Source organism: Rhamphochromis longiceps, linkage group LG6 (genome assembly GCF_057381845.1).
Source record: "Rhamphochromis longiceps isolate RC_006_pf linkage group LG6, R_longiceps_female_GT1.1, whole genome shotgun sequence".
NCBI classification, from domain to species: domain Eukaryota; kingdom Metazoa; phylum Chordata; class Actinopteri; order Cichliformes; family Cichlidae; genus Rhamphochromis; species Rhamphochromis longiceps.
Window position 1 is genome coordinate 39447006 of NC_140562.1, and position 24956 is coordinate 39471961.

Sequence of the window (24956 nt, forward strand, 5' to 3'; positions counted from 1 at the left end):
AAGAAGGGAATTTTTTTACACTGTGGATAAGGCAATCCAGTGAGAGAGTGTGGTAAATAGTGAGAGCAAGGAAAACGCTGCAGGCTCTCTTGTAATGGTCTGAGGATATCACTGTATCTGATGTTCACATTCAGTGCTTCAAGAGTACAAAACAGAGACAAGCGGAAGCAGAGAGGAAGAAGACAGAGACTGCAGTTTGTTTAGGAAAAAAAGACAACATCACGCTTAAAGAGGGATTGAGTGGGAATAGCAGATTAGCAGCGGGAAAAAGAATGAAAAAAATTGGAGGACATGAGGGTGGGTGAAAGGGTGACTAAGAAGAAAAGAATAGGAAAGAAAGAACTATAATATAGTGAACGCAGGGGTAGCATAAATGACTAAGCTAACTGATGTGGAAACCAATCATATGTGCATCACACCAAACCAAACAACAACTTGAAAGGTCTCTATACAGGGTGGCAATGCTGCACGCAAGCTGCAACACAAAGTGCACGCACATGCAACCCAACACAACAGTCGTGCCATGCAAGGTGTGCTGCCTGTGCCCTGAAGATGTTATTCTCCCTACTGACAGCACCACACTGAAGCTCAGGCAACTGCCTCGTTAGAAGTAATTACGTGATGGAATATGCTTTAACAATTGGCCACATGCACCAGACTTACCTGACTGGACAGCTGCCATGCTGATTAAAGACATAACCAGTGGTGCATGCTGAAATGAAACTGTGTTCATCTAACCTAATTCATCATCTGCACCACTGCTGCAAAGACATGCCATGGATGATGTTCTTGGTATAAAATGTTGGTTAGTGACTAACACTAAAATTATTATTATTATTTTTAAATTAACATTGATTGGTAAAACAGGGAGAACCTTATTCTTCCAATCTAAAAAAGAGTAATGTGCAAGAAGGTATAACTGAGAGACCTAACACTGACACTCACTAGAACAAATCTAAATAAGCAGTGAACAATGAAAGCCAAGTAACTTTTGGTAGGTGCTGAGATACCTTTTTAAAGAATGTCTTAAAGACTCAGCATGGCTCCATGTGTGAGGAGTTAACAGAATCTACAGACCAGAATCATCCAAAAATATGTTGTAATAGATGTGTAATAACCTTGAAAAAACAAATGGAGTAAATTTTTTGGTCCCTGTCCTTCTTCATGGGGTCCATGATTTTGCACGAGAACAGTAGCCTAGAACAGACATCAATAATTACTCTACAGAGGATGGTTTGTGGTGGTTTTATTGACCAATGATCCTCCTCCAAGCTTGAAGTACAAGTCTAAGATGATTTTCAGGTGGTTGCGGTCTAAAACCTAACCCTCAGATTGCATTATTCATTGTACCTTGAAACAATGCTAACAAGTCTGCATATTCTTTGAAATTATTACTGACAATTTCAGAGTAAGTCATAGGGGAACAAAAGCCACATGATTCCACATGATCTGAGCCATGTCTGTTTTACTGTGAAATTCAATTTTCAAAAGGTTTCTGGGTTTTCATTCATGTACACATGTTTGTAGTCTTATTATTTTTAATGCATCAAAGCTCAAAGTCAACTTTGCCTCTCATTACCTTTATTTCCAACTCAAATTTCACTGTCTTCTTTTTGTCATTTCACAGATTACTTCAAAGGGGTCCCTCAGACATGTGTTGTATTGTGATGTAGAACGCTATGCTAATATGACCTTGCACCTACTTGTGCTATGGAGGACAATTTGAGACCTATGACAATGAAAGGGTAAAGATGGTGTAGGCATGGCCATTTGGAGCTAGACAGAACTTTATGGATACAGATATATAGACTGAATATAGACTGAATCACATTGAGAGCTACATAACTAGAAAGATCTATATTAAACTTAAAGCTTAAAGCATTTAAAGCTGTTTATTTGGCATTTATTTGGTAACACTCTATAAACAAAAAGTATTGCACAGTGAAGAACTAGTATTACCAAGAATCTCACAATTAAATTAGAATATTTAAGCTTTCCCCTGCCATGAAATACGCACAGTAATAATAATAAAAACAGCAGCGACATAGGTGCAATCTAAAAGTATTACTTTCTCAGTGGCAGGTTCCTGGCAAAGGAGCAGTGTGTTAGAAGAAATAAGGAGGAGCTGTAGGAAGTGTGACAAAAGGAGAAGATTTGGCTCTCTGCTCAATGTGTGCTCTTTTCTATACTTGTTTATTTGTTTCTCAGTTGTTTTAGATCCCTGTGGCATGCAGGAGGAGATCTTTTATTACACTGGGTGTGAAATCACGCTAAGCCGCTTAGTCAATCAATTACAAAAAAAATAAGTGTGTAAAAAGTTTTTTTTAAAAGTTGGGTGGGGGCGTGCTGTCCTCTTTTGGAAATGTGTGCATGTTGAGATTATGCGTTCATCGGTTCCTTAGTCATCATCCATAAAGAAGATGAGGATGAGCCTGAAATGACTGGAGGGGACAAACCTTGACGAAGTATTGCGCAGCAGCAGCTAGCGGACAGGTGGCTGTCATCGTCACCGCACGCGCAATCGACCGGAAACGCGCGAGGGTCAGGCTCGAGACGTTTGATATAAAAATACGCGTGAGAGCAGCAGAAAGAGTACAAGAGAGCTGAATTCGATGTGACTTTTGAACAGACCCAAACGCAAAAAGACACGTTGGGTGTGTGCGTGCGTGCCCGCGCGTCTCCTCCAGCATCCGGCAAGGGGAAAGAGAGAGAGAGCGAGAGAGAAACAGAGCGAGAGAGAGCAGCACCAGCAGTCTGACAAAGCTGCACTCCCTCAAAGTTTGACATCTCCAGCGGCTACAGAAAGAGTTGTGCTCCGCCGCGACCATGGAGCCTCGGAAACGCACTGGTTTTGTACTGGTTGGAGTTTACCTGTGGGCAACATTCTGCTGTCAAGGTGGGTCACCGGAGCCTTCAGTCTGTATTCTGTATGCGTGCGTGAAAAGATGGCCAAAAAGACCGAGAGAGGAGCAATGGATTGACATGTTTTAAGACAGACTTCGGATTACTTCGGATGTTTATCGGTCATGAGATTTGTATCCAGTGTGTTTAAAAAAGCCAAGCACATGAGTTGTACATACTGTAGAGACTTTTATAAAAATAATAATAATAATGCTTGATTATAATGTTAAGTCAGCGTGGTAATATCAGTCGTGTGGCTATATATTTGCGGTATATTATTATATGCGCAAAGAGTGAATCCCTAAAGATTGCCACGGTTAAAAGTGCTGTATTACTGGATTTCCATGCTTGCAGCGCATGGCTCAGTGGCTGCATGTGTCTGCGCGTACACGATAGTGAGTGAACCTTCTTTAATAGAGTGGCGACAGCTGGCCCACAATAAGGAGGGCGTCCCGGCGGTGATGCACGAATTTCATGGGGCCATTCATCCCTTCAGTGTAATCTGCAATTAAAGGATTGTTAAATGCGCGACAGTGGAACTGAGCAAGAGAACCCTCAGACGAGGTTAAAAGTCTATGTCTGAATCCCTCGTTTTATTCTGTCTTTGTGCAGTAGTCTTTTTTTATTTTGATGCTGTTGAGAGGGTGCGGAGGTGGAGGGGGGTGTTGAACAGCCAGTTTCAAAAAGTGATTTCTTTACGTTTTAATTGCTCCAAGATTAATATCCCAACATGGTAGGACTTCAAGTAAGGAGGGTGCTGTATGCTTATGTGTCCTCTCAGCTTCTCCCAACAGGTTGCTTGCAGCTCTAAGAAGCCACATTGCTATTACAAAAGCAGGCAAACATACATTCTGTATAATAAAGTGGCTGGAGGAGGGGCATTTCCTGGAGAATGTTCAAGAGCAGTTTCTAAGAGACAAGTGTGAAGTTAAATGTTGTTCACGAGATGAGTCTGTGAATCTTCAAGGAAATTGTCTCGAGTGTAGTGCATCAAACCCTTTTCATTACTCAATGAATTAAGGGATTTGTCTTCTGAGCTCTACAATGCTGCACAAAACGTTGGTCATAATTCATAAGACCTTTTGAAGGGGGATTTAAGCTGTCCTGAAATGAAAAGATGCTTATTCATTGATACTGGCACTTATTCCCAATGAATGAGCATCATTGAGTTGTTGTTGTTTTTTTTCTTAATAATGTGCATTTCTACCAGCAACACTGAGTCACACAAGTCCTTTCAGATCATACAGTAGTTACTCTCAGTATAGTCTGTAAAATATGGCCAGGATCTAGTCCTTTCATAGCTCACTGAACATGATTATTTGCAGTGGACTTACCATAAAATTAAGGCTGCTAATGAGACAGTGTAGCATGATTGCTTATTATTCTGAAAAATCTATGTATACACCCTAAATGGGTAGCCATTTTTGTTGTTGTGTTTGACAACATTTAGGCGTATGCAGCTGATTCAGAGTCGGCCATGATGAAAACAGTTCAAAGGACAATTTCTCTTTGAATAGTTAGATATAAATGATTAAGACTGAAAACAAAACTGGGATGACTCATGGGCCTGTGTTCAGAGTGACTCAGACAAATGTTAATGGCTGCTGAAAACTGAGTATTTGTCTGAATTTTGCAATTTTCAGTTTATTCTTCAGCCCACATCTTTCCTTTTTGAGTTGGGTTTAACTACCATACCATGCCATACCATCTTTATTTATGAAATACTTTAAAATAACCACAGCTTACACAAAGTGCTGTACATTAGAATTAAACAATAAACATACATAAGATATAAAAAACTATTAAAAAGTAAAAAAAATAAATAAAAGAAAAAAATACTACTTCATTTCAATTCTAGTATATCTACAGTATACAGCAGCAGCATCAAACCTGTTTCTAGGTTGATTAGCGCTGTTAAATTAAAAAAAAAAGAAAAAGAGTGGTACCTAGATGCTGACCATAGTGGAATAGTTAGCAGGCCATGAGATATTTCCCTCTGGACTTACTGGGGATCAGAATACAAAGTAAACTGTTGGTGGTCACACACCACGCCAAATGAAAAATGTTGGTCCTGGATGATAACATTTAAATCCCTCATTAGTTTTATTTTGAAAGTTTGTCTGTTTTATTTACAGGTTGTTACACCATCACCAAGTGGCTAGAAAAAAATTGATGCAGCTTTGACCTCCTAGGACCTGGCGTCCACATATGTGAACATCACATTTTGGGTTATTTAGACCAAAATACTCAATTTTGCTCTACAAGCGCCTGATATCCACTTACGAGGACATTATACTGCTACCGTTCTATCGAAATTTTAAACGAATATCCTCATATGTGGCTCTCATTTTTCTTAGAAAGAAAAATTAGGTAAAAAGAAAAAATCTTCTAATTCTTTGTTTTTACATTCATCGGGTCATCAGCCCAAATATCAAAGAGAAATTAAAAATGCATGCCATGGAAGAGTTCGGGTCTTAGGAGGTTAAAGAACATTTCTTATAATAAATAATGCAGATCCAATGCACAAATCAATGTTGCTTACAAAAAAAAAAGTATGAGACAACTTTTTTTTGGAATTATTAAATCATGTTTTTGTATTGACTAGAGCAATGGCAAAACCTCCTTAAAAACATATTTCCACTTCCCAGCAAAGTGACTTCATATTCTCAAGGAAACTTACTTGTAACACTCAGACACAGTTGGGCTGTCTTTCTTGCTTTTCAAATTCTGGATATGTATTGATCTTTTGCAGATGTTTGCAAACCATCTGCTTTAATGTGATTCGATTTTAAACTTGGCCAGCCTTCCTCGATGTTCAGACTCGCCAAGACTAATCAATATTTAATCTGTCTTTGTGGTGTGGTAATTGTCATGATATCTGTTCTTTAGTTGAATGGTATCTGCTTTCATGTACATTCCTTCATGTGCTTGCAGTTGTGATCCTAACTCTGTAGGAGTATTTAAGAGGAAAACTATAATAACACACACAGCAAAATGTACAATATTAATGTGTATTTCTACAATAAACACTGAAGTAAAATTAAATAAAACACCCAACAAGGAAAAACTGTTTGTGTTTGATCTACATATGTGTTATATGCTAGATATGTAGATATTTAGTTATACCAAAAATATGCTTCTGGGAAATAATAAAATCCTTCCATAAATTTTCTACTTACCCAGTTCATGGTTAAGTACAAGAGGAAGGATACACCCTCATCAGGTAGCTAACACAGTAAAACAGAAAATATTCATACTTGCATCTACAGCCAATTCAGAATCACCAATTAGCCTAACTCCAAACATGTCTTTGGACTGTTGGAGGAAGCTGCAGAGGAACACATAAGTCCACACAGAAAGGCCCTAGCCAGTCTGTGGATTTGAACCCAAGACCTTCTTGTTGTGAGGCAACATTGACCCAATACCACTAAAGTAAGTGCTCAGATACATTAGCAGGGAAGTGTAATATCACTACAACAGAATTCCAAAGGTCCACAAATTCCACTCAAAGGGAAAAAAAACTTTGATGTAGGAGAGTAATATGTGGAAGCATAATTTTTCACTTTAATGAGTTTTAGGTTTTGTTTTTTATTCACTGCTTAGTTTTGTATTTACTTACTGTTCGGTGCAGGAAATCCCTTTTACTTTCACAAAGTAACCACATTTAATTGTCTATTTTCTGGGTTACACAGAAGTGACAAGTAACACCCTATTTAATATGTGACTGGTCGCCTGACAAGAACTGACAGAAGAAAGGCAACCACTTGAACAAAGATATATTGAATACAAACCTATTTGTACAATGCCAAAAACAAATGTAATGTCTGATAACATGGAAATGCAGTTTGGGAGCACAAGTTTTAGAAGTCAGGGCTCAAAATGCGAGTGACAATTTTCTGGGCAGAGCTCATACCTCACAAGAAGGACCACTGATAGTTGGTATGAGGGCCTTTATTCCACCAGCTATCAGCTTTTTAAACAAGGTTCAATTTTCCCTGTCGGTTGTTGTAAACACTGACAACAGATTGTTTTCATTGCAATCTCGCTGACGGTCACACTTAAAGTGGTACAATGGTCTTTTATTCATTGTCCTGTGAATTTCACTTTTTACTACTCTGTGTAAACCAACCTACCTTTTGCAGGCATTAAAGATTGACTCTCCTCTGCTCAAGCCCGTCTTTGGCCTGCTGTCCTCAAGTGTCCCTTTTATTGCTGGAAGCCAAAAGCTGTTAGGGTTTCCCTTTGGCTGGCAAAAGCAATATGGTGTACAGTAAGATGAGAAACCCAGATAAGAATTTGCTTCAGGAAGTATAGTTTCATTTTTCCCCCAATATATTTTCAGTTTGTAAAACAAAGTTTTTAGTGTCGTTTAAGGAGCGAAGAATATGTGGTTTTCAGTTCAGCTATGGCAATTACAAGATTTTGGACACAATGACAGGAATAGATTTTGGGGCAAACTTTAGGAAATGACATGCTGTACTTAATTGCTGGATTTCCACCTTATGAATGTAATATGTAGATATTACATTCATAAGGTAGATCCAGCAGTTCTACTGTCAGCTGTGTTACTTTAAGCCTAATTTTAAGTACATGAAAATGAATAATGTCCAACATGCATCAGGTTTGTGTGTAACTGAGAGATTATGATTTGTTTTCTTTGCCAAGAAGAATGACAACAGTACAGATGCCAGTATGTGTAGTATTTTAAAGGCAGCATACAACTTCAAGGGTGAACCACTTATAAACTAAATTGTCTTTCTGTCTACTGCTGTAGAATCCAGACAATAAAAAAGAAAAAAAATATTTTCATTGCCGTTAACTACACTGTACTGGTATGTCCTGTGCATCTGTATCATTCAGTTCAGAATTAATTAATTAAAACTGAAAAAGAGCTACAGTTGCAATCTGGGTGATGGAAGTATGACTTGACGATGGAAAACTGGGGCAGAATCCTGTATGTCAGTGGCAGGACCTGAGGGTAAGATGAATATTTTGAGGATGTAGCTATTTGTGTAAAAAAAAAAATTGAGGATAAGACCACCCACAGAGCATGAGAAAATATTTCCCTAGCTTTTGCTTTTAAAAGCAAAACTAACCTAAAATATTTCTTATTTTAAGTTAATATTCTTTCCAAAGTGTTTTTTGGCATTGTTCTCTCAGTGGGTAATGATCGACTTTTTTGGACTGTATTTTTGGATTTATCGTGATAATAGAAGTAAACATCAGATCTAAAAATGTAATTCTGTAAAGATACTAAAAAAACATATTTAAGGAATTATGAAGTTACCATAGAGAAAAATGAACAACATGACTTTTTTGAATCTTCAGCTAAAGCTTTGTAGCAGTTCAGGGAGGTTAATATACAACATAGACGTTTTACGCTCCTTGAAAACTGCTGCCTTTTAATTCTCCCTATGTTAAGAATTAACATAATTAATTAGATTTGTATGCTGCAGCAACACTAGAAAGAGTGTAAACATTATTAGATTACAATAATTAACACATGTACAACATCAAGCATTTCTAAGATCTTACTATAGGTTTTACTGTATGTGCAGTTGTGTATTTGAAGAAAAAGAAGGACAACAAAGAGGCATTTCATAACTTAAAGTGAGCATTATTTGTATTTTAGTCAACCAGTCAGCCTAGTAATCTCTCTAGTGTGTTCTGGAGAGATTAGATCTCCATTACATGACTGAAACACTTTACCTAGAAAGTGCCTAGGAGGCATCTTGGTCCGATGCTCAAACCACCTTAAATGGCTCCTTTTGATGTGGAGGAGTAGCAGCTCTACCAAACTCTCCACCCTTAGCTGTTCCTAGAAATTCTGTCCATAAATATTATGAACAGAATTGGTGGTAAACGGCAGACCAACAGGCACTGAGAACAAGATTTTTTGCTGCTAGTGCAAACTAAGCTCTCACTACAGTTGTGCAGGAAACAGAAACAATTACAAACAGCTACAGCTAAATAAACTATAGCCAATTATAACACACAATTTAGCTCGTGCTATGTTCAGGATCTTTGTTGCTTTTTAACACAACATTTTTCAGGGTTTTTCTTATAATGTAAATATGAACCTATAGTTTTGTTGTGGAGATTTCATGTTTGCAGGATGCCCATTCCTTGAAGGAGAAGCAACAGTCCTAAATGTTCTAAATTTGTAGATGGCATGCAGCTATTACCATTTCATTATTTTTCTGAAGTCTGCTTTCTTAAGTTTGCTGTACAATAACACATCGCAAGTACACACATACACATACGCATGATATTTCTGTCTTATTGTGAAGGTTTATAGCAAGACAGATTTCATTAATTGCCATGTTGACACCCATTTAGAGATGTATATTATTTGTAGTGGCTCTTTGACAGGTCTCTTTACTGTTCAGCTTGTTTTTTTCTTGGCTCACTTCATTTTACTGACTCTCAACACTTTTGCTGGCTGCCACTTTCAGCCATTATGCAGATTTCCTGTCACCCCAAGATTTAGGAGTGGCCTATCACTCGCCAACACCCTCACTCACAAATGAACAGCTAGATGCCTTTGTTTATTTTTGCCTCATTAGCTAATTAGTCATTCACTCAGTCATTGTCGGTGCACTCACGTCTTGGCTGTCACTTGGTAATTGCTGGAATATGTTAAGACAACATCTAATTTGGACATGGATCACTGGGGAGAGGCAGACTGAGACCTTTTCAACTGTGACTGAAAATGACACTGAAGTAGAGAAGTTTAGAAAATTATCTAATGTCATCCTTTAATGAGAGAAGCTGCTGCTCTAAGGTTTTGGGGAACTCAGAGAGACTGTGAGAGATATGCAACCAACCAGGAATCCTAAAATAAAATATATGAAGTCCATATATTCTTCCACCAATAACTCAAAAGAGCCAATCAGAAGCTTTAAAACAGCTGAAATGGGAAGCCAGTGTTGTTGTTCTGGAGAAGAAAGTATACACTTGATGTTCACATCTGTGTTGCGCACACATTTCTACATGTTAATATAGGAAGAACACAGTCAGGATTTTCATTGTATGTTGCATGGCATTTATTCAAATGCTATGGTAGGAGCCCGAAACAGTAATTATATTGGTACTCTGTATAATTTATGTCATTGTGACATAATCCAAAGTCACCAAACATTATTAAAGTTTTTTCATCAGATTTTTATGTCTTGGTGTTCACTGAACCTAAAGTTATGGCTCTCTTCCATTCGTTTTACCAGAGCCTTGATTGTGTAAATCCCCCCTTGTTCTATATTTATATCAGTTGCTGTCTTTTTCAAAAGCAACACTGCAAGGCATTATAGCACAAAATATTCACATATTCTAAATAATACAGCTGAACTGTGAGATTCAGATTAAAAATTCTAACAAGTATATAATAATGTTCAACACAGGTTTACTTCAGTTTAAGCTTTGACTGTAAAGACTAGTTTGATAACAATAGTGGGTTTTTTGTTTTTGTCTGGTTACACTAACAGATACACACTTAGAGCTGCAACCACCAGAGTCACACTTGAACACAAAAACTGTTTGAAATGTGGACTCAACAGCTGTGTGACATGACAGCTCCATCGATTTGACCATCCATCATCACTCTGCTTACCCTGCTCACCCTGCCTGCTGTGAAAGGGCCTTAACAGCAACTTGGTTAAAGTCACTGCTTTGACCGCCACTCAAAGTAATTATATTTCAAATTACGACAGCAGCACTGATAAAAAAGAATTTTAGCATTGTGGATGTGCGATACCCTCGTGGCTGCCTGGGCTTGCTTTTGCTTGAGGGACTGTGCTGTAATACTTGTAATTGTTCAGTGTAAACCTCTTGATGAGGCATAATGAATACAGGAGAGAAAAAAGGGAAACACAGTCAACACAATTAAAGTTCAATGATTTAATGTGCTCATCACATTCACCTTAGTGCGACTTAATCAGTATTTATTGCAGAATTTGACACTGCATGAACAATGTTGGTTGTAACTGCAATAACAGTGCTGATTAGATTTAATATGGGTGGAGTAACTGTTTGATTGTTTTATAAAGTTACTGGATTGAGTGAAAAAGAAAAAGGATGTGCACAGCAGAATTTAAATTGATCAGTTCCTTGCACCATTGTTCCTTTGGTTTCCTTTGCTAGTTCATTTTCCTCTTTTACCATAGGGCAAATCTGTACAAGTTAAAAAGTGAGTGACTATCTTGCTTCATTTTGGTTATAATTCTCAATTTATTCCCTGCAGTTTGTCATGGTGGAGTGTACCAGAGAAAGCTGTATCGTGATCTGATGGTAAACTACAATCGACTTGAGAGACCAGTCCAAAACGACTCTGCACCCATTGTGGTCGAACTCGGCCTCACTTTGCTACAGATTATTGATGTGGTGAGTCTGTGTGTGTTGTGAAGTGCCGAGAATATCTGAAGACAGTTGAAAGAGGATGAGGGTTTTTTTAAGACAAGTTGTACAGCAGCACACTGCCTGCAACAAACACTCATCTCGCAGCCAGTGGCACATAGAAGCCACTGCTGTTAGTTCAGTTTGAGAGGATGATTACTTTTACTGAAAACAAGCTTGAGGTTTATTGCCTACCCTAATAACAGGATTACAAAAAGGTGTTGGTCTTCTAATAATGGTTCTTATCTCTTATTAGAATCAGAATACTTCATTAATCCCAATCCAAAATAATGAAAAATAACAGAATGGGGAAAAAAACAGGGGTAATAGCAACAGGCTGCATGCAGGTCGGTGCAAATGTGCTAAATATTTATCCCAAAAGATTGATTACGTGAATCTTTTCCAACTTATACTTGAAAATGAAGCAATACCATTCCTTGATTAAATAAAAACGTTTTCTCATCTATTTGTCACTTTCTTTCCATACCTCCCTTGCCCAGCGTTATATGTGTTTTGGGCTTATAATGCTGTCTTACTTTGTGAAACTTGAGGCATGTCTTTTAGGCTTTTTTATATTGAAGGTATTTCATCTTTCTTTATGCATCTTTTGTACTTCTTTAAAACTGTGAAGTTGAATTTCAAACTATTATTCCCACAGTGTCAAACTCAGTCAAGGGGGAAAAATTAAAGATTGACATGCTGAAAATGCTAACCATATCCTAACCAAAGGCAGTATAGAGTGCCTCTCTAGAAATTCCTGTAGAAGGTTTTCAAGGTAAAACTTATCTACAGTGTCAAACACTGTCAGTTTTCAGTTTGTTGTTTTTGAAAACAACAATAAAGATCAAATATTGTAAGATATTTTAATTTCGTCTTCAGCTATTTTCTCTTTAAAGAACTCTGCTCTTCTATGCTATGCTAAATTGCTGCTTATATTTGTCACCAGAAATAGGAGAAATAACCTCTAAAACAGAGGTTAGAAGGTTTCATAATGGTGACTCAGCCTAAGAATATATTATTACTTGACAATTTTTAAAATTGTTTTGTCACCTCAAACACTTATTACCCCAAAGCATCATTATATTAAATTAGAGCTGATTAACAATGTCATCATGTCTTCCTAACTAGTCAACAAGCTAAGGCATATGGAAAAATATAATTCGAGTGCTCAACAGACAGATTTAGTTATTTTTGACTGCATATTTCGATCCCAGACAACATTTGCCAGCCTGAATACTTAATTAGCCACCTAACATTAGCTGGTTGCCACTCCTTTAAACACTTCCTGCACAACACAATACAATACCTGTGTTTGTCTTCTTCATTTTATGGATATCATTTGAAGTGGTACCCTGAGAGAAAAGCTTGACTTAAAGCATCCATTCTTATTTTTGTGTCCTACATTTTATACCCACAAACACACACCCATACACACACCATTTAGCTCAACAAGGCACAATCCTCCCTTTCTCTGACATTCTTCACTCTTTTTAATGTTAAACCCACAACTCTTAAATTGACACTTCTGTGGTTTGAGTAGATTTTCTGTCACATCTCATATTTTGCTCCTTCAGTGTTTGCTCTACACTCAGTCAAGTGTTTCCTCCTGTTCCCCATCTCATACACCTACTCTTGCACAAAAACACACAAACCTCCTGCCTTCTGGCCCTACCACACAGCCAGGGCACTCAACCAAAAAAGCCAAGCCGACACCCTGTCACTTCCCAGAGTCAGCCCTGTGACAAGACATGAGGTTTCCTCATGATAACTACATGGTGGTACAGTAAATCTCATACACTAGACTCCTATTCTAATTCTATTGTTAATATGAAGTCTCAAACAGCGCACACTAAAAACATTTTAATGCATTTTAGATCTTGAGCTTCCATATGGAGAATCAGAACCAAGCAGCTTCCACATGGAATCTCTGAAGAACTCGTCACATAGTTACATGACTACAAATTTCTTTTCTTTTAAAACTATTTTATAGTTATTGTAGTTTATGTTATGTAAATATGTATAGTGTGCATGTATGTGCATGTATGTGCATGTATGTGTGTTTGTGTGTTGGTTGTTTATGTATTGTTGTGCTGTTAGATGGCTTGATAAATAATGAATAAGCTGGCAAAACCAGATGAATTAATGCTTACTGGGCATCTGTAAATAATGTAAACCTTGCTGTGTCTGTGTATATGTATGTGAGTATAATTGCAATGTGTGTGTAATATGGCCTTTGATTCCTCCATCTGCTCCTGGGTAACTCTCTAACCATGGAAATAGGGCAGGTTGATGCCCACTGGGTCCACTGCCATGAATAATGCCATACACAGACAGACTGATGGACAACTGGTAACCATATAGTTTAAAGTGCCACCATGTGTCTCATGCACCTTATTAGGAAACCAGTAAAGTTCATTGCAGATATGTAACAAAGTATATTTAATTGAGGACAACACATATATACCCTGTCATTCTTTTGAGTTTCTCTTTTACCTCTGAGTGAACAACTATGAATGAGAAATAAATATTTGCAATTTTACTTTACCGCACATTTATACTTGAATACTATAGGTGTTGCGTTCTTAACTGATTAGGGTTTTACATTAAAAAATTAATAAAATTAATTAAAAAAAACATGTACTATGACATTATTATAAATTTAAATATGAAATCAAATAAATAATGAGCTCTAATCCGGCTATCAACATTAAATTTGCACAATCATCGTATTGCCTCAATGAAGATGATTCAGTGATAAAATATAACAGTCACAATTTTGATGTACCATGGCCAATTCCACTGTTAAAAACTCATCTGCAGGATTTTTGCCAAAAACGCTTCATTGAAGACACATTCTCAACAAGTTTTTGTTATAAAAACATACTTTCACACAATGAGAATTTGCTGTGGTGATAATTTTAAAAAATATTAATACTAGTCATAAATGCTTAAGTAAACCATTTTGAATACTACTTCTTCAGTTGCCAAGTATGCTCATGCTACATTCAAAGTAAGATGGAAGTCTGTTTGCTTTGGGATAATAGTATTAACAACTCTGGAGGAAGATTCTTGACTCTTGAGGAAGATTAAAATAGTCAGAAAAAATGCTTGTAACAGATGTTTCTTTGCACAAGAGCAGGGACTTCTTTGCTTCTGCTCATGTTTGATTCAATCAACCCTGAGATATAAAGTATCTGCAGAGAAATGCTCCTCTTTCAGATAAACTGATGCATTGCAGCAGAAGCATGACCGTATCCATTGACCTGTATATAAAAGAACGAATTTTCACTATTCTTTGTCCCGATGAAGCTCTATTATTCAAAGAAACTGATGGGAAATATAAAGTCAATGCAAGTACATGAAGCACAATAGAGTTTTCTAAGAAGATATTATTTATTTCAGATTTTAGAATTTGTTGTCTTCCCTGTTTGGTGATTCTCTATCTTTGAAATATTGATCCTTTCATCTGGATTGGAAGAAAAAGAGGTAGGAAGTTATCCTATTGTTCCAAGCTGGGGATATAACTGAATGAATTCCACAGATGAAATCCTCTTTCTGGGGGAAAATGCACATGAAGATTTCAAACAAAGAACTATTTCATATGTGTATTACATTTTTCAGCCTTGAATGCTATATCGCTTGCAGTGAAATACAGATAAAGAGCTGTTATTAAATGCAAGTGTCCATCAAGCACAGCCTACAAAAACCAATCACAGTAGATTTATGAAAAGATTAGAGTGTTTATAGCGGGTGTCACAGAGCTGATATTGCAGCTCAGTGAAATCTCACAAAACACCAAAAAAAGAGAGGTCAGCCACAAAATAGAGCAAAAACACAGCAACCTTAAAGCAAAGCCAGGTCTCCAAAACTGTACATTAGGTTGCACACCAGAGGGACATAAAATGTTTCTTTGTAATGTATACAATAGAAGGCTGTTCCATTTCAACTGTGGAGAAGGAAGCCTGTTTAAAAGAAGCAGAGATTAGAAAGGACAGGTGGAGATAAGATTGTAGTTTGGGGGGAGTTAGGGAGGAATTGAGGAGGCAGAGGGATAGGGGGATGTAAACCGTGAGAATCGATTTTCACTACAAAGAGAAGTAAAAGCAGTGCTTTGCTTGGCTTGTCGCTGATGAAATTCGATGTTGTATGGTGTGTGCTGCTACATTTACAATTTAGAATAAGAATAAAACTGGTAACTGTAAAAAAAAATCTCATTTACTTACATTGTTTTTTTTTAATTGAGGTGACCACAATCCTGAGTGTGTGTGTCTATGTATAGTAAGTATGTTCAGAATTTCCATTATATACCTATGTGAAAAAAAATCCTCTTTTTAGTGAAAGACTGAAAAAAAAAACATGTAGAGACAGGGTAGCATAGTCTACAGAATTGTATTTTGTCAAGACCAGTATCCTACACATTATAACTTCCTTTTTTTGTGTATGACTTAGGTTTAGTTATAGTTTTTGTTAAAATCTCTTCTCATGAATTCCTATGTAAGTGCATTTTCACAAATGCACTTGTGCCCTGACCTTTTTCAAGATATTACAGAATGTAGCTGCGTGTAAAAAAGCAAGTGTCCAACCTTATCAGATCAGATATTAGACAGTTTTGCCATCAGCCCCTTAGTAGAAAGTCTGTGTAATATATGATTGTACTGCATATGAGAATAGGTGAATCACTGCATGCATTTGCTTGCTCCTTGCAGGATTCTTTATATGCAAAATATGTTTTAATTGATTTATATTGGTAAACACAAAGACACGATTCTCTTCTTTGTCAGTTGCCTATTTTATATGGTATATTTACTTTAATTTACTTTAGTTCTAGTGTAAATGAGCATCTGTAAATGCTTTGTTAATACATTTATTGTGCCTTTTTATTGAAAATAGAAAATCATGGTTGCCAATATTAAGTGCACTGGCAGTAGCTTTAAAATTTTGAGTTAGATTTTGGAGGGCCAAGTGACAGGTATAATTTTCAACACGTCCTGTGATTGCCCTGGGGTGTCTCTCTGTTAGGATATGCCTGAAACACTTCACCTAGTAGGTGCCCAGTAGGCATCCTAGTCAGATCCCTGAACCACTTTAGCTGGATCCTTTGGATACTGAGAAGTAGCTGCTCTACTATGACCCCTTTCTGGCTGAGCTCCTCAACCAATCTCATAGTCTGAGCCCAGAGGAAACTCATGGCCATAGGTGAGAGTAGGAACATAGATTGTCTGGTAAGCTGGCAGCTTTCCTTTCACGCTCAAGTCACTCTTCACAACAAACAGATCTGTACAGCAGCCACGTCAGTGCTGACACTACAACAATCAGTTTGTCAGTCTCTGACTCCACTCTTGGGGTAACAACTCATCCTTCTAGGTGCATTACCCATTTCTGGCTGAGAACCATGGCCTCAGACTTGTTTTTGTTATATTTTAATCCTACAGAGAGGAGATCCTGAGGCCACCAAACCAGAAACCTTGCTCTACTTGCCTGCAAATAGAAAGTCTGTACACAAAAGTTGTGAACAGGATCAGTGACAAAGGACAGTTTTGCTCAAATAAAGGACTTAAAATACCCTCAAACATCCTCCAAAATTATTGTGAAGAATATGTCAACGCCTCTCTAAAACAATTTAATGGAAACATTATCAAAGTACTATTTACTGTTTGACTACCGTTTTTAGATTATACTATTAGGCAAGCAATATTCAACAGAGGGGATATATGTGACAGTGATTCATTTCTAGTATTTCAAATCTATTTAGCAGTAAAATATAGAATCAAAGTTTACAAGCTACTGTATACATCTTAAAGAAGGGTTTTCCTAACATCTCAATGAAAATCAAGAATCATTCCAAGCAAATATTTCAGTGTACACGTGGTCTCCCAACTAATGTTTAAAGATAGTCTTAAAAACATCTGAAGGTGACCTGTAAGGTCATATCTAACCATACTTCACCACTTGGACTGTTTCACAAAATAAGAAATCCTGAACATCCAGAGGGAGAAAAATAAAAGTAACAGCGTGAAAGAGTCTGATAAGACAGAAAACTGTTCAGAAGCTTAGTTCTGACAAACAGAGAAAAATAGAGAGTACAGTAAATTGATTTCATGATTTTATCTCAGTAACTTTAAAGGGAAAGTTTTGAAAGGGTTGAAATAACTGTATTATTCCAGCTTCAGTCATGGGTAGAAGATAATGTGATAAGTCACTTCAATGAATCCATGAATGTTAAAAAGGGGCTATTCAATGAAGAAACACAGCACGAGATCATCCAGTTACCCACAAGCAGCTTGCAAGTGTTTCAGATCCAAGGCAGTGATAAAACATGAACCCAATGTATCAGTAATAACACAAGGAGCAAAATGTGCTGCTGTCATGTAGGATTTCACAAAACAGACTCTAGTTCATTCACATCTCAGTTTCCCCCCTGCATTGTTCCTGTCTCTCTTTATCCAATACTACTACTACTATTTCTTCTATGACTTGCTTTGTTGAAGCATCTCTGAAATCAGTTTTCTCTGAATATTTTTTGCATTTATTGCTCTCACTCTCATCTCACTACTTCTAGAATCATAAAAGAATCAACAGCCATCCTCTCTGTTTTTCTCCATCTGAACATTTGACCATGAGTTGGACTTTAGGAGCTTCTGTGTATTTATACTTTCACAATATGGATAGAAATGGCTGTATGCTCATCTCTTTCTTGAAAAGCACTCACCCTGTCTATTGTCAATGGAAATTGTTGCTTGACCCTGTTTCTTTATTATTTTTACTTCTGTTTAAAATATTGATATATGTTACTTCTTTGACGTGGCAATGGAAAAACCTTGTACATAAGAGAATGCTGAAAAAGTACATCATTGTCATTCAGTTAGCCGGCAGCTCAGACTCGTATGAGATGCTGTTTGACTTCATTGCCGATCTGTCTCATTATTGTGCCTTATGTTTACCAGAATTGAATAATTTCTTTCTTTCTTTTTTTTTTTACTCTTTCCCTGTAGAATATTGTCATTTACTATCTGCCTGCACCCATGTCAACTCACTGCTGATTATTCTCTCCGTCTCCTTTTGTTCCCCTCCAGGATGAAAAGAACCAAGTGTTGATAACAAATGCCTGGCTGCAGCTGGTACGTCTCACTTTTAAGTCCTTTTTTGTGTGATCACTGCACAATAATTGTCGTTTAGTATATTTTTGGAAGCCATATGTGGGCTGTGTCATTCATATTTTCAATAAGTGTACACATCTGACTGCTCTTGAAGGCATAGCACAAGCTACAACCAATAACCTTTTGTTTTTAACAAAAACAATTTCTGGGAACAAACAAGAAACAGCACGATGCAGTTTTATGGCAGACATCTTTAACTGCCAAGTATAAAGGAAAAATTATGTTAAGATGGATCACAAAGGATAATATGATATTATATAATATTTAATAATAGCATGGTATCATAAGGCTATTTATTGTCAGCAATATAGCAGGGGAAGGTGATAGAAATATATTTTCAAAGATATTCTTTCAGGACTCAAGATTTAAAACACTGGGTTACTTTATTTTGCTGTTTAAGCTTTTCTATTTTACCTTTGTTTTACTCTTAAAAATTATATCTGATTTGACATTCTCAACATTTAAAATACAAATTTTAAATCTTGGTTCCTAAAGCCACAGAAAAATCAACATCCTCCTCAACTAATACAGTCACACACTAAAATACAAAAAATAGTGCCGTTCCTACAGACAGGTGACAAAGAAAGACATTACTTTTTAAGTTTTTAGGCCACTACATGCCAGTCTCTGGGATATTCCTGGACTTATCAGCATTCCCATATTCCCAAAGATATTCTCCCACTTTATATTTTGATAATGGTAGGCGGCGTCTGTCTAACACATCAATCCAAAATCTCCCATAGGTGTTCAGCTGGGTTGAGTTCTAGTGACTGTGAAGTGACTCACATCCATTTCATACACATCAAACCACTGAACCATAAACCCCTAGTGTCTTGTGGATAGGTTCGTTGTCAGCTTGTCCAGGATCACTGCCGTCAGCACAGAAAAATGTCATCATAAATTTGACCACTCAGAACAACTTTGTATTGATCTGTATTTATCGTGTTCCCTAAGGAGGTAAGTGGACCAATCCATGCTAACTAAATACTGCCCAAAGCATAACTGCTACACAATATCTTCATTGTAGAGAGTCAACAGTTCAGGTTTTTACTTTGTTGTGGTGTAGAGGTATTTAATACAAAATATGTAGATTCCTGTTAAAAGTCCATCTGTGAGACTCACCTTTACTGAAAATAACTTGCACTAAGTTGAAGTAATTGTTTCCTGTATGACTTCATTAGTCTCTCATGTCATTGTGGGACAAATTTGATATTGTTGATATATTCTATTTTTTTTTTTAGTTAATTGAGGTTTGCAGATATTCGTTAATGCTGAACCCTCCATGGTGGCTGTTAGTCAGGAGGTAGGACAGGTCATATACTAAAAAGAAGGTTGGTAGGTTTGATCCCTGGTTGCACCAGTCTGCTAGAGTATACTTGAATGAGTTACTGAACACTGAGTTGCTCTTGATGAGTTCATCGGAATATGAATGTAAGACAGAAAACACTAAGATGTAGAAAAAAATGGTTGTATGAATGTGCGTTTGAATGAGACATGCTGTATACAGAGCTTTGAGTGTTCAAACAGGCTAGAAAGGTACTACATAAGAACAACTCCACTTATCTATCCTAAGCACTGCCACATTTTAGATTGTTGTCTGGACTTTGACTGAGCCATTGCCCATTGTGGATTTCATGACTGCAAGTTGTCCAAGTCCTTTGGTTTCAAAACAAGTCCAAATCAGTATCCCTCCACTACTGTGCTTGACAGCTGGCATGAGGTGTTTGTACTGTATGTTGTGTTGGTTTTTTTTGCCAAATGTGGATTAGGAACTTTATGGTCACACATCTCCACTTTGATCTCAAGTTTCCTAAAAACATTGTTACAAAGGCCATTTGGCTTAAACCACAAACTTAAGCTGCTGCTGTGTTCTTTTTAGAGAGGAGAGCTTTATCTTGGCAAACATTCCAAACAAGACATGCTTTTTACAAGTCCTTAAAATTTAATATGTTAACTGAGGCCGGTAGCATCTGAGATGCAGCTCTTAGGTTTTTTTGCAATTTCTCTGAGCATTTCTTGATCTGACCTTGCGGTAAATTTACAGGCACATCCATTCCTGGGGAGGCTGCATGTGTTAGAATATGCCTGAATGCTCTAAACCAGCAAACTGCTAAAACTGTTCAAATCTATTTGATAAGTAGCACCTGTCTTTTAATTCCCATGTAAGCAGTAAGGGTGTACTTTGTTTTCACATTACTCTATGCAGTCCAGTCAAAACATTGCATGACTGTATGTGTGAAGGGAAACATGGATTAGACTGTTGACTTAGGTTGCAGGTTGCAGCAAATGCCACACTATCTGTGGTAATTTTGTTTGCATATATTTCCAAGCACTACTTTCATAATTTCTTTAAAAACTTTGCATTGCTTCAACACAGTCCACCAAAACCTGTGTGTGGTTGCTATGCTGTTGTCAGACAAATTCCTATCTCTTATCCACTTAAATAGAATTTCTATATCAGAATAGAAACTGGCAAAGAAGTAAATAGCATAAAAAATATGGATTGCAGCGTTTAGTAGCTCTAGGAAAAGTGTTACATCAAACCAGGTAGGTACAACAGTCTCATTATAAGAACAGCCACACTCAGAAGATCCCATTAAGTATGTCACAGCCGTCACGTTGAGTTGGCTGCTGCCTACCTTACAAGTTGAATAAATCAATTATTCAGGAAGCCTCCTCTTTAATACTGGCATCTACTATGGTTCAGTGGCTCAAGGGGGCTTTGCAGACATTGCAATTTTTGAGAGAGACCTAAGATTTACATTAACCAGCTCATACAAAGTCAGCCAGACAGTCAAAGAAAGGACAAGTTTGGGATTACAGGTTTATCAGTCAATGATTGTTCTACATTCAGATGTGACTGAAATACTCAGCACTGAAAATAAAAAACAAATAAACAAATAAAAATAGTGTATCTGAAATTGTGTTATTGTTAACAATCCATTGATTATGAAACCAACATTTTGTAGAATATTTATATAGTAATATGGCCATTGCAGTGCAAATAAAATCAATTCACCCTTGCAAATAACGAAAATCAGATTAGTGCTACATTTTCAATTACCTCTGTTACCTCTTTGGATTTGCAGTTGACTCACATGTGTCATATATGAATTTGAAGAAAAAAAATCAGCCTTTCATACTCTCAAATTAGTGATGCTGTCACGGTTCTGGGTCCGTTGGACCCAGTAGTTTGAGTTTTATTATGTTTTAGTTTGCATCAGGGATTGTTTTCTTGTTCTCTTGTAGTGTTGATGATGATGATGTTTATTATTTGAGTTTCATGTTTCTGTGGTGTTTAGGATTTGTTCTTCGGTTGTGTCTGCTTAGTATTTGTCTAGCTCCATGTGCCATTGTCTGTCTGTCTCTCTGTCAAGTTTGTCTTAGTGTGATGGTTTCTTGTTCCTGTTTTATTGTGATGGTCTGCGTCTCATGTGAGTGTGTTTAGTTTTACCTTTGTCTCGTCTTGTGATCATTCCCAGCTGTGTCCACCACCTGTGTGTAATTCCCCTGTGATTCTCCGTGTATTTAAGTCATGTCTGCCGTCATTGTAGTTGCTGGTCCGTCTGTGTATTCCACCCTGCGTCATCTGTGTGTTTCCCTGCTGTCAACCGCTAAGTGTTTCTGCTCATGTTCAGGTTCGTGTTCTGTAGTTAGTTTGTTCCCAGTCTAGTTAGTCATAGCTCCCTTTGCCGTTTGTATTTACTTTCATGCTCAATAAACCACCTTCACACCTTCACGACTGCCTGCGTTTGGATCCTCCTTCATTGCCTCCACACGGCTCACCTCACTCGCCGTGACAGTACGGACCAGCCAGATATGGATCCAGCGGCATTCACCCCACCCACGGAGCTTCGGGACCTCATCACGAACTCCGCTTCACAAATAATCAACCTGTGGCTAGAGCATGAGGGAGAAGCATTCCTCCACGTTCTGGAAGCCAGACTGCAACAGCTGCTCACGGATTATCCCTGGCTATTGGACTCACTACACCCACTCGCGCAAGACTTCATCCTTCACGAACTTCACCTACACCCACCAGCCGCTATCGCTTCCCAACCCAGCCGGACGCCGGAGGTTTTGCCCGGGAGGAAGCGACGATCGCGCCGTCGGCGCGTCGCCCCACAGCTGGAGAATAGGACTTCAGAACTGCCGGCTGTGGTGAGTGGAAAAGACGCTCTGTCTGTTTCACCAGTTCATATGACTGTTTATACCGGGGCTGTGTTCGTTGAGTCAGCTGCTCAGCCGGTAGCTCGGTTAGCTTCCCAGCAGTCGCTAACTCAGTCAGCCACTCACTCATCACCTCCATCACAGTCACAGTCAGACCCAGTAGACACCATGTTACAGTCCATAGCCCAGTCAATAGCTCAGTTGGCAAGAGAGTCATCAGCCTTATCAGTTCAGCCAGCCACTCCACCACCTGTTACTACTTTGCTACCTGTAGCTCAGTTGCCACCAGTTCAGCAGCCTGTCCACTCATTTACCCAGCCTTTATCCTCACAGCCTCATTACAAGCAGGGAACACACTCCACACAAACTTTTGCTGGTTCATTTAAGCTGGCCATCTCAGAGGCAGTTGCTCCCTCTAGGGCCTCCCCAGAGGCTGGGTGTCAGTCACCAGCCAACTCTGGACCCCTAGAGGTCAAGACACCAGCACCAGCAGCCTCACCGGAGAACTCACCTGAACAGTCTCGGCTCTCAGCACCCCCTGAGAGCTCAAGTGAGTTCACCCGTCCGCCTCAGTCCTCTGCTGAGTGTATTGGGGAACACTTCCAGCCCTCTGAGGACTGTATCCCACTGTTGCTGCCTGAGTCTAGCCACGGTGCTGCTCAGTCCCAGCCAGTGTCCACACTGGCAGAGGTCTCCGTACCTGCTGCTTCAGAGACTGCTTTCCCTGGAGGGCCTGAGGAGCCCGTCCAGCCTCAAGTGTCGTCTGCTGGGGGTTTAGGAGAACCCAGCCAGCCTCAAGTGTCGTCTGCTGGGGGTTTAGGAGAACCCAGCCAGCCTCAAGCCTCGTCTGCTGGAGGGCCCGTGGAGCCCACCCAGCACATCTCCACATCACCTTCTGCAGCATCACCGCCGTCAGGTTCCGCAGCCGTCCCGCTGCCGTCAGGTTCCGCAGCCGTCCCGCTGCCGTCAGGTTCCGCAGCCGTCCCGCTGCCGTCAGGTTCCGCAGCCGTCCCGCTGCCGTCAGGTTCCGCAGCCGTCCCACTGCCGTCTTCATCATCTTCGCCTGGTCCAGCCTCCGTGTCTTCATCATCTTCGCCTGGTCCAGCCTCTGCTTCGTCCTCGTCTGCTTCGTCCGGTCCTGCTTCGTCCGGTCCTGCCTCGTCCGGTCCTGCCTCGTCCGGTCCTGCCTCGTCCGGTCCTGCCTCGTCCGGTCCTGTCTCGTCTGGTCCTGTGGTTGCCACGCCGCCGTCGGTGCCAGCTCGACCCGTTCCGCCTCGCCTCTGCCGGCCGTTTTCCGGGCCTCTGAGATGGCATCATGGCCTTCGGGGACGGCCTCCGGAAGGTGTTCGTCGCCGCCGCTGGCATCGCGGCCGTCCTCCGGACCTGCTCGGTGGCCGCCACTGCCTTCCACGTGGTCGGCCCCCGGACCTGCTTCCTCGCCGCCGTTGCTGCACGCACGGTCGGCCTCCAGAACTGTTTGCCTGTCGCCGCCGTTGCTGTGTGCAGGGTCGGCCCCCTGAACTGTTTCGGCTCTTGTGTTGTCGGCCCCCGGACTTTACTGTGGACTCGTGTATGGTCTTGTTTTGTGTTGGCCTGTTTTTGGTTTATTCTGGTCTCTTGTGCTCCTTGTTTTTGTTTCAGACCCTCCTTCCTGGACCCCCTCCACCCGCCCTGGCTTGGTGCTTTGTGCTTTTTTGTTTGGGGCTGTCGGGAGCCAGCCCTTTGGGGGGGGGGGGGGTACTGTCACGGTTCTGGGTCCGTTGGACCCAGTAGTTTGAGTTTTATTATGTTTTAGTTTGCATCAGGGATTGTTTTCTTGTTCTCTTGTAGTGTTGATGATGATGATGTTTATTATTTGAGTTTCATGTTTCTGTGGTGTTTAGGATTTGTTCTTCGGTTGTGTCTGCTTAGTATTTGTCTAGCTCCATGTGCCATTGTCTGTCTGTCTCTCTGTCGAGTTTGTCTTAGTGTGATGGTTTCTTGTTCCTGTTTTATTGTGATGGTCTGCGTCTCATGTGAGTGTGTTCAGTTTTACCTTTGTCTCGTCTTGTGATCATTCCCAGCTGTGTCCACCACCTGTGTGTAATTCCCCTGTGATTCTCCGTGTATTTAAGTCATGTCTGCCGTCATTGTAGTTGCTGGTCCGTCTGTGTATTCCACCCTGCGTCATCTGTGTTTCCCTGCTGTCAACCGCTAAGTGTTTCTGCTCATGTTCAGGTTCGTGTTCTGTAGTTAGTTTGTTCCCAGTCTAGTTAGTCATAGCTCCCTTTGCCGTTTGTATTTACTTTCATGCTCAATAAACCACCTTCACACCTTCACGACTGCCTGCGTTTGGATCCT

General features: G+C 39.4%; 1 protein-coding gene across 1 annotated transcript in view; it reads left to right on the forward strand.

Annotated features, from left to right (window-relative positions):
* Positions 1-2545: 2545 nt before the first annotated feature.
* The window catches only part of LOC146668708 (neuronal acetylcholine receptor subunit alpha-7-like), a 56360-nt gene continuing 33949 nt past the window's right edge, over positions 2546-24956 (forward strand). The window contains exons 1-3 of the mRNA XM_085410705.1: positions 2546-2896; positions 11138-11277; positions 18363-18407. Of these exons, the coding sequence (XP_085266831.1) occupies positions 2827-2896; positions 11138-11277; positions 18363-18407 (255 nt within the window). The 5' untranslated portion in view covers positions 2546-2826. The remainder of the gene's footprint in view (positions 2897-11137; positions 11278-18362; positions 18408-24956) is intronic.